Source organism: Myxine glutinosa, chromosome 3, assembly GCF_964187855.1.
Source record: "Myxine glutinosa chromosome 3, kmMyxGlut1.1, whole genome shotgun sequence".
NCBI classification, from domain to species: Eukaryota; Metazoa; Chordata; class Myxini; order Myxiniformes; family Myxinidae; genus Myxine; species Myxine glutinosa.
Genome location: NC_136263.1, coordinates 139836879 through 139852076, shown reverse-complemented (window position 1 = coordinate 139852076; position 15198 = coordinate 139836879). Strand labels below are relative to the sequence as shown.

Below are 15198 nucleotides of genomic sequence, written 5' to 3'. Positions count from 1 at the left end.
TTTGAAATTCCAATAATGTTGAGAGCTTTAGAGTCTACAGAATCCAGGAGAAGCAGACATGATGCTGAGGCACCAGCCCATAGGGGACAACAATACACAATTGAGTGACGAACAAAGGCAGTAGGCCCGTGAGTAGTTATGATATTCCAAGGATGACTTGGAATGACAGAGGATGCCGAGTCTACAGATGGCTTTGGATGCCAGCTTTTTGATGTGGTCAACTCAGTAGACCAGGGGATGTCATGGCAGATGATGCCAAAGGGTTCAATAATGGAAATAGATAGGCGGGTTCCTTTGGCAATCTTTCTTGAGCAAAATGGTGAGATTGTGAGATTCTCCAGGATTGAAAGACCTGTACCATTTGTCAGACCAGCATGTAATTAATTCCTGTAAAGATGACAAGATATTTTTGAAACAGGGCAGATTTCAGGCCCTACCAGTTCAACAGGTGGAGTTTGTGGCATTGAGAACACTCTAACTCTAGCCAGAGGGATTTGAGCCCTGGCAATATAATGTCCAGAGGAGCCAACAGGAAAAGAGAAGGAACAGGAGATTTTGGATGGATATTAGGCGATACCAGTTCCAGGAGGGAGGATATACCAGTTTCAGAAACCCAGATTGAAAGGTTTACAGTTTAGGTCATCACCACAAAGTTGCGAGGGCCATAACTGCAATTCCGTGGCTGGTTGTTGCACAGCTGACTCCCAAGCATCTGGCTTCGTGGCAAATTAAGTCACCACAGATTAGAAACAGAAAACTGTGGATGGATGATTATGAGATGTTCCATGTTGGTGGAGATATACGTATACTAGGATCATCATTTTGGGTGCACTATGGACCATCCAGACAATCATTAGGTGCTTGCTGTGTCGTATCCCAGACTCCCAGTGAGGTATACACATTATACATTTTCCATTGGATACAATGAGTTAGAGTTCTTGAGCTAGACAGAGTAACACCACCTCTGGGACGGGTTTTTAGTGTGTTTAGATAGACTTGGGACAGGGGTCATTGGTGGGACGAGGAGTGGTGGCCGATGGGCGAGGCGGAGTGGCAGTTGAATCAGGGATGGTGACAATGGGATTTGTGGTGATGGGGGGGTGGGGGGGGAGGGGGGAAGACGCAAACCGGGTTTCTAAGTTCCTTTATTAAAATCACAGAATTTCACATTTCTTCCATGGGTATTTGACCTTCAACCATCGCAGATTTGTTGCCTTTCTAAACTCTTAATTTCAGTCTGTTGCAAAAACAATCAATACAGCACCTTGTCCATTTGGTGACAGCCAAACTTAGCAGCAGAATTTATATAATTATCTTTTGAAACAAAGTACTCCCGAAATCTCTGCCCAACACTTTTATGATGTCCCAAGGAACCTTTAAATTTCCTTAGTACCCCATTACACCACTCTTGTTTTGTTTTTACTGTGCCCCTTTTACAACCCTTTATTGATCGTGCGCATGACGCTTTTGCTCTGGCCTGTGATGATCTCCCCGTCCATTTTCACATCCTAGTCCCTCCTTTTGCATCAGCAACAGCCAGGGAAGAGGACGTAATTCATTCCATCAAGGGTGTATATGCCATGAGAAGGACAGCAGACACAGATACTTTCAGATCTAGATGTAAATGCTACAATGTTCGAAGAATTGCACAATAGCATGTTCAAGCAAATTATCTTTGAGATATTGCTGTGGTCGTGGGCTAAGCATCAAAAAATGAGGCATGACCACCAAACGGTGATCAGACAGAAATGCAAGACAGGATTGGGTGTGCGGATCGCATCGATCGGTGAGAAATTCTGGAAGCAACAAACAGGTCCGCACAGGCTTGGCTGTTTGGAGTGAATTTGTGAAAGAAGACAGTTGCTCGCTTCCAGGAGAAAATAGAACGGCCAACTGGATAGCTGGTACAACGGCTTGCAAGTATTTATGCTGCGCGGCCTTGGAAAGTGCAGTGATTGCTGAACTGCACCGGAGGCTAGTTGAGCTCAGCAGTAAAGATGTGTCCAGAGCTAACATAATAGCATCAGGGGATATATTTGTTATACAATTCCTCAATCACTCACCTTAGCAGAAGATATATTTGTTATGCTGCACATTATTCTTGCAACTTGATATTCATCACCCCACTGCTAACACTACCAAACGTATACAATAACCCACAGTGGCAATATCAGCTGTAGCACTTCTGGCCCGTGGTCACTATTTGAATAAAAGGGTAGGAAAAGGTGGTTATGGGTGTCACATGTCTAAAATCCCATACAAACCCATATAAACCAATAGGAACCTTTAAGTTCAACTGGTCCTGTAGAAACCATTAGAGTTAACTGGTCTGAAAACCCATAGACCAACCAAATACATTACTTGTATTTTGTTATAAACAAACGCAAAACACACAGTTCCATAGTGAATTGAGTTATTTGTTTGTTATACTGTAGTTAGTTATTTAGTGTCGTTTACATAGTTATTTGTTGTTTGCCATCCAGGAACCAGATAGCTCAGATGTCATAGCACTGGTACAGTTCACCAGAGGTTCAATCCCCAGGCTGGGCAGGTTATTTTCCCAAATGTGTCAATTGGTTATTTACAATCCAGTTCATTACTTGCAAAATCGAAGATTTTTCAAGTGTATTGGTTGGTCTTGTGTGTTATTCTGTCCGTTTTTTACTTGGCAAAACATGTTTTGGTTTTTTTGCAAGTATGTTGATCACTCCGGTTTGTGTGTTTGTGTGTGTGTTTGTGTGTTTCTGTCCACTCGCTTATACTTGCCTACAGGTCACAATTTTAACCGATCTTCACGAAACTTCACCAAATGGTAGAGTCCTATATATTTTTGAGGTCAAAAGGTCAACCTAGGTCAAAGGTCAACCACTCTTTTCCAAATTTCTAAAATCCTCAATTTTCATCCAATTGACTTGACATTTGATTAGGATTTACATATCAGTTTACTGAATTCAACCACCAACTATTTTTGAGATCAGCATAGGTCAAAAGGTCAACCTAGGTCAAAGGTCAACCACTTTTTCCAAATTTCTAAAATCCTCAATTTTCATCCGATTGACTTGAAATTTGATTAGGATTTTCATATCAGCTGGCTGAATTCAACCACCAACTATTTTTGAGATCAGCGTAGACCAAAAGGTCAACATAGGCCAAAGGTAAACAACAATTTCAAATTTCTAAAATCCTCAATTTTCTTGAAATTTGAAAAGGATTTTCATATCAGCTTAGTGAAACCAACCACCAACTATTTTTGAGGTCAACATAGGCCAAACGTCAACATATGCCTAATTTCTAAAATTGTCAATTCTACCTAATGTCATTCTACTTTGTTCTCTTTTTCCAAGTTGCACTCTATGAGTGATTTTTCATTTGTCTGTCTGTCTGTCAACCACCTACAGGTAACAATTTTACACCGATTCTTCACGAAACTTCACCAGATGGTAGAGTTGGTCATAAGGAAGGAGCTTATTGATTTTGAGGTCATCTTGAGGTCAAATTTCTAAAATCATCAATTTTCATCCAATTGACTTTGAAATTAAACAGCCATTGCATACTGCATCACTGAATTGGGAAACCAAGTATTTTAAGGTCAAAGGTCAGATCAAGGTCAAACTTCTAAAATCATCAATTTTAATCTGATTGACTTTGAAATTAAACAGCCATTGCATAGTGCATCACTGAATTGGGAAACCAAGTGCTTTAAGGTCAAAGGTCAAATCAAGGTCAAATTTCTAAAATCATCAATTTTCATCCAATTGACTGAAATTAAACAGCCATTGCATAGTGCATCACTGAATTGGGAAACCAAGTATTTTAAGGTCAAAGGTCAAATGAAGGTCAAACTTCTAAAATCATCAATTTTAATCTGATTGACTTTGAAATTAAACAGCCATTGCATAGTGCATCACTGAATTGGGAAACCAAGTATTTTAAGGTCAAAGGTCAAATCAAGGTCAAACTTCTAAAATCATCAATTTTAATCTGATTGACTTTTAAATTAAACAGCCATTGCATAGTGCATCACTGAATTGGGAAACCAAGTATTTTAAGGTCAAAGGTCAAATCAAGGTCAAACTTCTAAAATCATCAATTTTAATCTGATTGACTTTTAAATTAAACAGCCATTGCATAGTGCATCACTGAATTGGGAAACCAAGTATTTTAAGGTCAAAGGTCAAATCAAGGTCAAACTTCTAAAATCATCAATTTTAATCTGATTGACTTTGAAATTAAACAGCCATTGCATAGTGCATCACTGAATTGGGAAACCAAGTGCTTTAAGGTCAAAGGTCAAATCAAGGTCAAATTTCTAAAATCATCAATTTTCATCCAATTGACTGAAATTAAACAGCCATTGCATAGTGCATCACTGAATTGGGAAACCAAGTATTTTAAGGTCAAAGGTCAAATGAAGGTCAAACTTCTAAAATCATCAATTTTAATCTGATTGACTTTGAAATTAAACAGCCATTGCATAGTGCATCACTGAATTGGGAAACCAAGTATTTTAAGGTCAAAGGTCAAATCAAGGTCAAACTTCTAAAATCATCAATTTTAATCTGATTGACTTTTAAATTAAACAGCCATTGCATAGTGCATCACTGAATTGGGAAACCAAGTATTTTAAGGTCAAAGGTCAAATCAAGGTCAAACTTCTAAAATCATCAATTTTAATCCGATTGACCCGAGCTTTGATTAAGATGGTCTTGTTCTTCATATTGTAATGAAATAGACAATTTGATGTATCCACGACAACTTTTTATTTTGGGGAGGGATCGATTTTGCAACTATATTGCTCTGCATGACGTCTTTCTTGTTTATATATTGGTATTCTATTGGTCTCCTACTGGTCCCCATTGCTTTTCATTGGTATTTTCTGTTGTTCCAGTATTTCACTTTCCTTATTTGAAACCAGTGGATCCTACTGGTCCAATTTCCTATGGGATTTTTATGGGATTTGTCCTATTGGTTTTCTATGTGATTTTCGAACTCGGGTCAGATGGAGTTACTGAGAAAATGTTGACATGACCAAAAATGTGGTTGTGTTGTGCAGGCTTGAAGGACGTTCGCGTGAGTTTGGTGGTGCAGACCCGAGAGGAGCTCACTATTTCGTTGGCCAACACCAGCTTGGCTGATGATGGTGTCTACACATGCATATTCTTTTCCAAGACTATGCGTCTCGCCAACACTACGCTCACCGTACTCGGTAAATATGATGTCCATAAAGTACCATTTGCCACATATCCATTACCGTTTCATCTAACTGAACTTTGAGTGCTCCAACGTATTGCTGAGCTCAACGTTTATTATCTGATCTTACAAATCCCCAAGTGCATAATCCTTGTTTTTATACAGTGATCGAAGGCTCCTAGTGGAGTTTGATTGAAACAAATCACATGTGGGACGAATTATTATAAAACACCCTTGCAATTTTGCAATAATTACAAGGACATGTGCAGACATTGCAGCAATCAACACAGGATGTGGGATCTCGAGCATCATGAGCCAAACGTTCACATGTGAATGAAAAGAAGTCAACCCATTCCTTCCTTAGAACAAATTCCCTTCCTGAAATGATCAAAAAAAACCCCCGAAACAGAACTAGAATGGCACTATGTGGGGAGCCAGGCTGAACATTATATATTTTCTATCCCACTGATAGGCCGGATCTGGATTCGGACCTGAACCAAAATCGAATCGGCTTGTTCTTGTCACACACTCAACTCGTTCACCAAATTTCGTCCAAATCTGTCCATAGCTCTATCAGATTCGAATTTTCACCAAAATCTAATCAATTCGTCCGTATCCAACCCGTCCACCAAATGTCCTCCAAATCTATCCACAACTTTTTGAGATATCCTGCTCACAGACAGACAGACAAACAGGGGTGAAAATACAACCTCCGTCCACCTTCAGTGGCAGAGGTAATAATAAAATGAAGTACAGAAAGGATGCTCTAACTTGTGGAATATGGGTGCTTTGCAGTGGCCGCAAAACAGAGGTGGCCATAATGGTGCATCAACCCTTGGAAAGCTTTCCCACTCCATCCTTTTTCTCCAGGGAAGATCAGCACGACAGCAGGCTGCTTAATCAATTCCCTGATTAAGTCATCCATGCTGCTATAATGTCAATCCGAAGTGTTGTCCTTGTAGCAAAATAGCATTTAAAAAAATTAACAGTTGTTTGTGCGTTGCGTCGAAGGAGAAAATCGTGATTTGCAGACGCAAGGTGGAAGGAAATAATTATTTAAGGATGGAACAATAAAATCTGGATGGAAATGATTGCTCGGGTAAATAAAAGGATTACGGGAGGACTTCATCCTGGTGGATGCAACTTAGTAGTAAATCGTAGTGTAATAGGTTCACAATATCACAGGGGATGGAAATGGATTAAATAAGAAAGAAAAAAAAGAAAACCGCTGCATCTAACAGAGAATCATTAATTCCACTCAACTAAAGCACCCACAACCAACCACAATTCTATCCCGAAGGATGAAGGTTTCATAGCTTAGAGTTATTTTCCAACCTCCCATTTCACCAGAGATAGTCTTCGGAACTACATGAGGCGTTTATTGTTTAAATAGGGAGTGGATTGAATTGGAATGGGGGCTGAAGGGGTGTGGAGGGGGGCATCGCATACATTTTGGATTCCAAGTGAGAACACCAAGGTTTAGGAGACACAAACTAAACATTCAACTTAGTATACGAGGCAATTAGTGCGGTGTACCTGAGGGTGCCAAGAGAGATAGAGAAAAATGAGTTTCAGCACACCTGGTACGTGTTAATGGGTTCTCTTCTTCCAATAAAATTCAGAAGTGCCAAACGTCGTTCCCGTTTTACAGGGTTTGTGCTGGAAATGTGGTAGGAGTGTTGAGAAAGTTTGTTGTTCGTTTGTGTGTCATTTGTGAAGTTTTACATCATCGTCGGTTGCCTCCTCCTGGGAATGGAAGGGTGGCCTAGAGGTACACACACTCACCGCTGAGCTGCCTAGCCTGGGTTTGAATCTGGACCCAGCTATAAACTGTTATCCCAGTGTTTCAAGGATGGACGGATGGACATTAAACTGGGCATCCCGTTAACGATCACAGGGTATCCTTTGCGAGCTATTGCCAGCCAAATTCCAACATTCCTGTTCGAACTATCTCAGTCGAACGTCAGGCAGTTCGTTGAAGACCTGGTTCCAAAAATTTCCCCTTGCCAATCCCACAAGAATGTGGGAATAATTTTGGCTTCATCCTGATACAATAAGAAGAGGATATCTATTGCTTCATCCTGATATAAAGGTTGTTGTTGTTGTTCACCTCCTTTTCCCTTTATAAGGTGTGAGGTCCAATGGCGCCGAGCTTCTGCCCTGCCTTGACCACGATACTCTTCCACTCCCCTCTATCCTCAGCCAACTCTCTCCACTCCCCAAGCAGCCAACCAAGAGGGTGGGGTCAAAAAGGTTTCCCCTTTTCCAAAAATTGAAAATCTAAAAACATGACATGTGTTCCAATGTCATCAGGAATCTTGGGAAAACTCACCCCTGGGATAATGATTGATGCTGGATAGTGGATAGGGACTAAAAAAAGAAAATAACTGACATCTGACTGATGACCAGGACCAAGGAGGTTTTACTGATCTACGCCCATTCATGGGAGAGGGAGACCCTTTTTGGACACCTCCTCATGACCTCCTTGATCCTGGCTATATATTCAGTGTCCTGAACGTTCACAGCAGAGGACCCTCCCTCACACCTGTCCTCACACACCCTCACACCCTCCCAACGTGTGAGTGCCCTCCCTCACACGTTCATACCAGAGGGCCCGCCCTCCCAGAGGGCTAACTCTGGCTGACGTTACAGTGGACAATAACTCATGAAAAATGATCAACATACTGACCAGAACGACCTAGGAGGACCTAAACTCTTAAGAAGGATGAATATTTCGGTGATAAATTTTGAAGGACAATGTAAAGTCAATTGTTGAATACTTAGTTGTATTTTTGATTGGTCTTGTGATATCTAACTGAATGATTTGCTCAGATGTTCAGTAATGCATGTGCGTACTTCTTGAACTTGACAATTTCACTAATTGGTCAGAAATTGTGTGTCATCTAATGGATTTCCTGATGTTTATATAGACTGACAAAGGCCACATAATGCAGGGATGTAAAATCAATGTACATACATTAACCCGCATGTCATACATCCGAGCTGGGTCAATTCCTAGACCTGCGGGAGGTACAATGCCAATATCTTGTGGGGGCTTGGCCCCGCCAACGAAACACCAGGGCGGAAGTTTATAGCTGGGCAGAGATTTAAACCCAGGAGAATGAAATGAAAAAAACGAGTTAAATCGTCACGTCGTTCTCACGTTGATACTTTTTTTTCAAAAAAAAAATCACAACCAGAGGCTGCAGAATACGAAAAGAAAAAGAGACTTAATGTACATGTACCTCTGACCATGGGGTCTAATAATTATAATGGATTACGTGTTTTAATTGGATGAAGCTCGCCTCGAAATGTAGAAGAAGAAAAAAGAGTTTGAGAATAAGGGCTGAAAAGCAAATTAAGGAAATTGGACTGGGCAAGACAGACGGAACAAGCTCAGAAGTCATGGGTGAAATACGAAACTAAATGAGAAAGTGGGGAAATGAAATCACGGGTCCTAAAATCATGTTCTTCCGCTCTTTCACTCCCTCTCTCTGTTCTCTTCACCCTCTCTTTTGCTCAAGGTCATCTTCCATCTGCTTTGAAATCTGCCAACATCACCGCTTTGCACAAAAAAGGTGCAAAAACAGATCCCAGCAACTACAGACCAATCAGCCTTCTCCCAATTATCAGCAAAGTCATGGAATCCATCATTGCTTCAGATATGAAATCTTTCCTCTTCTCCAATGGCTTGATCTCTGATCATCAATTTGGTTTCAGACCTGGACACTCCACTCTGGACATGCTGCTTCTGCTTTCTCAACAATGGATGGAGGTCCTCAATGCCAAACAGGAAATTAAAGCAGTCTCCCTTGACATATCACGTGCCTTCGATACGGTCTGGCACACCGCTCTGCTCACCAAACTCTCCTCTTTTGGTATCCATGGAAATCTCCACAAATGGCTGGCGGACTTCCTCTCTAGTCGTAGTCAACGTGTGGCCCTGAATGGGTTTCTCTCATCTCCTCTTCCTGTTCAGGCTGGAGTTCCCCAAGGCAGTGTTCTGGGCCCTGTGCTTTTTCTGGTCTTCATCAATGATCTCTCTGACTCTCTTGAAAATCCTCTCTATCTCTTTGCTGACGACTCTACTCTCTGTCGCTCCATTCTTCATCCCTCAGATCGGCAGTCTGCAGCCTCCTCACTCTCTGCAGATCTTGACAAAATCACAGACTGGGCAAACAAGTGGAACATGTCTTTCAATCCTGACAAATCTCACACTCTTACGATGTCTCTCCGAAAAGACCGACTGGACAACCCTCCCATCCACTTTCTGAATAATCCTCTCCAAGAAGTTCTGTCACTCAAGCTTTTGGGTCTCACTATCTGCCATGATCTTTCCTGGAAAAACCACATTTCAAATCTGGCCTCCAAAGCCAGTCGCCGACTGGGCATCCTCCGTCGTGCGAAGTCCTTCCTTGGCACACCTGAGCTCCTCACCACATACAAGGCTTTCATCCGCAGCTCAATGGAATACTGCTCTCCCCTCTGGGCTGGTGCTCCTGCCTCACACCTAGCTCGCCTTCGCGCTGTTGAAACCAAAGCATTCAGAATCATTGGAATCTCCCGCGATGAAGCTAACTCCAAGGGCCTCTCACTCACTCACCGCAGGCAGGTTGGTGGTCTTTCCGTCTTCTACCGACTCCTCTCTGGCCTTCCCCCCCCAGCTCTCTCTGGGCTCTGTCCTGCAAATATTCCTACAGGTCGCACAAGATCTGCCTGCAACCCTCTTTTGGTTAAACTGCCAAAATCAAGACTCTCTGCTCACCTTCACTCCTTCATTCCTCTTTTCTCCCGCCTCTGGAACAAACTCCCTCACTCTCTTCAATCCCACTCCACCCTCCAAGTCTTTAAAACAGCTGTTCACCACCATCTCTTATCTTCCCCCATCCAAAACCTTGATCTTTTCTACCCTCGCTAATTTCACCCCAATTCCACTTTTTGAAATACCAACTTCTGTCCTGGAAGTCCTTGGTGTCCTTGTGCTTTATACATCCCCCTCCCCCCCCCCCTTCCCATGCCTCCTCCCCCCGGGCCCTCTCCCTTCCACACATCTCCCTGCTCTCGGATGTTGTGTTTGTGTGCTTCCCCTTTTCTCCCCATCTTGTCTTCCGCTCCCTCTTTTTGTGTATTTTGTTTGTCTGGTCGATTTGTTTGTGAAGTAAATGTTAGCTCTTTCACGAGCCTCGATTCAGTATACAAAAAAAAAAAAAAAAAAAAAAAAGACTAATTCTTATAAAGTATTTCGACAGCAGCTGTAACATTTCTCAAATGCGGCAAAAGACAAATTATTGTGGTTCAACTAATATCACAGAGTTATGTTACCCCTGGAACTTTGTCAGATTGTGTTATTGTAATTGAGACAATGTTTTCAGTAAATTTTTATTTTTGCAACATTTCTGTGTACGAACTCCAGAACTCACACTCAAGACAGAGGTTCCCCTTTTCCTGAACCACTGGACTCTGTTCCTCTTTTTCTTCCGTCCGGGGTTTCAAAAAGACTGTTCGCCACTGTCTCAGGTCATCCCCCATCCACAATCATGACGTTTTCTACCCCCAGACACCATCCCCACCTCTTTCTTCCAGGTTTTCCTTCCACTTCTGTGATTGAGTCTGTGGCTGTATCCATCTTGTTCTCCTCCTGTGTCCTCCCATATCCTACATTCTTCCCCAAGTTCCTTATTCCCCCACGTCTCACTCTATTTTGTCCCTCAACCAATCAACCATGCTGTTGACATGTTTCTCCACCCTTATTATTACCCTCGCCAGAGGAGAGGTTATTGCGTTTGGGTCCGTTTTTCTGACTGCTGGTCCGCACAGAACTTGAGTATGCTGTTCTCTGCAACCGTTGGTGCGATTGACACGAAATTTTCACCATAGGAGCGCCTCCTCCCGAAGATTTTAAAATCATAATTATGACGTAATACGGGCGCCGTCTTTGAAAAACCGAAAAAAAACTACACCTCGATATCTTTAAAAACTGCTCCATGGAAAAAAATTAAACGTGGCTCGTTGTCAAGTACTCCCCATGGGGAACAACATATATTCACGATGATGTCATCAGTGCCTTCATTATGACGTCATAATTAGACAAGTAGAACGCTTGATCTGATCAGTTTGAAATTTATTGAGTGTGATTTACACAAAATTTAGAATGGAGAATTAAATTGATGACGTCATCGCTCACGTGGTTCAGCAGCCATATTGGATTGAATATAAATCTACGTAAACAACACAAACACAGCAGCTAATAAACACCACACAAAATACACCACACAAACACGTTCTGGCGAGGGTCTGCAATCTCTGATTGCTCTTTCTTTTTACAGTTTTTTTTCATCCCATTACTTTCCGGTCCATTTTGTGTTATAGCTCATCCAAGAGCCTCGACTCAGTGAATCCCCCAAAACATTCAAATTTGAAATGGACAGAAGGCAGAGTAATACATGTTTTTTTCTTACATTGAGACAGCATCGAATACGATGTTACTCTGAGACCAAATAAGTAAATGCATTATTTATCTGTCGATATATTCATTTTAATATCCTTCCATACCCACAGTACAAGGCAATAGAGCCATGATAAGAAACGTGGAAATGCCATTCTAGCCATAGACATTACAGCACAACCTCATGCCAGCACTCCTGAATCAAAGGTGTATTGAATACCTGATGAGAAATAGTAAGAACAGAGAGCAAGAAAGCATGAAGCGAGGCATGAAGCATTGGAAGCAGGTAGACGGAGGTGGACATGCAAATAACCAAATGCCCAATGATTATAAGGTCATAAACAAGTTAAACACTTAACGAAGTGCATGTTACAGCGTGTTATATTTCGGTATGGCCACATGAAGCCAATTCGCGAATCCCAGGTTCAAATCCCATTATGCTGTGGTTAATTGTCCATTGTCCTGTAATGTCCTCTTAAATCATGTCAAGGTAAACTAAGATCTCCTTGTCGTTTCGTCCTAAAATTATACGCCCCAAGCTCATCCATGAATCTTGGATCACTGCAGGGGAAACTATAACAGCACTCAATAGAGAGCATACCTCCGCCTGGTTGGCCATATCACTCAATGGCGAGGAATCACATAAAAAATTCCACTAGCTGGATCCAGACCCGGATCTTCACCAAAATTGAATCGATTCATCCTTGTCACACACCCAACCTGTCCAACAAGTTTCGTCCAAATCCATCCACAACTTTTTGAGATATCCCGCAATGTATAGTTTTTGGCCCCATCTCCCAATGGTGAAGAATCACTTTAAAAATGAAATAATTCTCATATCCGAATCCACATTCAGATCTTCACCAAAATCGAATCGATTCTTCCGTGTCAGACACCCAACTCGTCCACCATGTTTCGTCCAAATCTGTCCACAACTTTTTGAGGTATCCTGCTATGTATCGTTTTTGGCCCTGTCTCCCAATTGGGAAGAATCACTTTAAAATTCAAGTAAACGAATCCGGATCTTCACCAAAATCTAATCATTTCGTCCTTGTGACATACGTTACATCTCTGCCAAATTTCGGCCGAATCCGTCCACAACCTTTTGAGATATTTTGTTCACAAACAAACAAACGGACAAACAGACAGGGGTGAAAACATAACCTCCATCCACCTTTGGTGGTGGAGGTAAAAAGAAAAATCAGGGTGGGAAACTCGAACCACCAACCAACCATCACCAAACAACCACCTTGGACCTCCATATAGTATACAAGACAAACAAGAAAGGGCAATCAGAGATTGCAGACCCTTGCCAGGACTTGTGTTGTGTGGCAAACGAATGAAAGGTCTAAATGGTCTAGTTGTAAATGTGTTAAGGTCAAATGGTCTTATGGTCTAAAGGTGGAAAGGCCAAAAGGTCTGAATAGGTTTAAATGGGTCAAAATGGTCTAAAGACTTGAAAGTGTCTCAAGGGTCGTATAAGGTCGAAGGGGTCTAAAGAGTGTCATTTAAGGTCTAAAGGGTCGGAATTGTCTGAAAGGGTTTAAAGGGTCATAAAACGTCTAAAAAGGGTCTAAGGTTAAAAGGGGTCTACAGGGTATTAAAAGGTTTGAAAGTCTAAAGGGTAGAAAATAGTGTAAGGGTATAAGGGTGTATAAGGATATTTGCTATAGACATATAAGGTCTTAGGGGTGTAAGGGTTCTTAAGGATGTAACAGTCTACAGGGTCTTAGGGGTCTACAGGGTCTCACGGTTCTGGGAGGTTTTAGGGGTCTCAAGGGTCTTAGCAATCTTCAAGGGATCTTAAAGGGTCTTAGGAGTTTTGTGGATCTTAGAGGTAGTATTGGACTAAAGGGTTTTAAGGGTCTCCAGGGTATTATAGGGTCTTAGGGTTCTAAAGGGTCTAAAGGGTTTTAGCACACTTTTTAGTAATTTTTAATTTTAGTAAGTAATTTTTAGTTTTAGTAATCTCACACTCTTACAATGTCTCTCCGAAAAGACCGACTGGAAAACCCTTTCATCTACTTTCTCAACAATCCTCTCCAAAAAGTTCTGTCGCTCAAGCTTTTGGGTCTCACTATCTGCCATGATCTTTCCTGGGAAAACCACATTTCCAAGCTGGCCTCCAAAGCCAGTCGCCGACTGGGCATCCTCCATTGTGTGAAGTCCTTCCTTGGCACACCTGAGCTCCTCACCACATACAAGGCTTTCATCCGCAGCTCAATGGAATACTGTCCGTCCCCCCGTCCCCCCCCCCCGTCCCCCCTCCTCTGGGCTGGTGCTCCTGCCTCACACCTAGCTTGGCTCCACGCTGTTGAAACCAAAGCTTTCAGAATCATTGGAATCTCCTGCAATGAAGCTATCTCTGAGGGCCTTTCACTCACTCACCGCAGGCAGGTTGGTGGTCTTTCTGTCTTCTACCGACTCCTCTCCGGCCTTGCTCCCCCAGCTCTGTCTGTGCTCTGTCCCCCAATTATTCCTACAGGTCGCATAAGATCTGCCAGCAACCCTCTTATGGTTAACCTGCTAAAATCTAGGCTCTCTGCTCACCTTCACTCCTTCATTCCTCTTTTCTCCCGCCTCTGGAACAAACTCCCTCACTCCCTTCAATCCCACTCCTCCCTCCAGGTCTTTAAAACAGCTGTTCACCACCATCTCTTATCTTCCCCCATCCAAAACCTTGATCTTTTCTACCCCCGCTAATTCACCCCAGATACACTTTTTTTGTAATTCCAACTTCATTCCTGGAAGTCCTTGCAGTGTCCATATGTTTTATACCTCCCCCACCTCCCCCCAATCCCTCTCCCTCCCACAGTTCTCTCGATGTCCCTGCTCTCAAATGTTGTGTTTGTGTCCTTTCGCCCTCTCTCCCCATCTTGTCTGCCGCTCCCCTTGTTTGGTGTTTTATGTGTCGGTTTGACTTCTTATGTGATTAATGTTAGCTCTTTCACGAGCCTTGACCTTGTATATAAAAAAAAAAGCAGTCTAAAGGGTTTTAGAGGTTTCGAAGGGTCCTTTGGGTCTAAAGCTCTTTGGGTTGTAAAGGGTCTAATGTAATTAATACAACACTCACATTCGGTGCAGACAAACAAACAAACAGACAAACACAGACAGACAAGCAGACAGAATTATTTACATCCAATTTTCAGGGAGGATTTGAACGTAATCTCAGATCTCCAGTTCAGCTCTGAATATCATATCTCACGGATGAAATAGGGATCAACATTTACTTAAGATAAAGAATGAAATTATTTCCTCTCTACTAATAAAGCTGACACCGCCTCTTGTTCATTAGTTCGTTGCTTTATTTGTGTCTGACGATACATCTCAGACAAGCGAAAGGAAAGTTATTAATTAGCATCATCAGGGCCAGAACATGCCAGTCTCGTTCCATCACTCGCCGGTCAATTAAAGACCTCCATACAGGGTCAGAGAGCTTCTTCTTTTTTCTTCTTCTTTTTTTTGTATACAAGATCGAGGCTCGTGTAAGAGCTAACATCAATCACAAAAAAAAGAAAAACGGACACACAAAACATACAATAAAGGGAGCGGGAGACAAGATG

The 15198-nt window shown here is 42.1% G+C and overlaps 1 protein-coding gene across 1 annotated transcript in view; it reads left to right on the top strand.

Moving 5' to 3' along the window:
* LOC137424157 (cell adhesion molecule 3-like) overlaps positions 1 to 15198 on the top strand; it is a 327688-nt gene that overhangs the window by 208189 nt on the left and 104301 nt on the right. The window contains exon 3 of the mRNA XM_078774641.1: positions 5054 to 5206. Coding sequence (XP_078630767.1) covers positions 5054 to 5206 — 153 coding nt within the window. The remainder of the gene's footprint in view (positions 1 to 5053; positions 5207 to 15198) is intronic.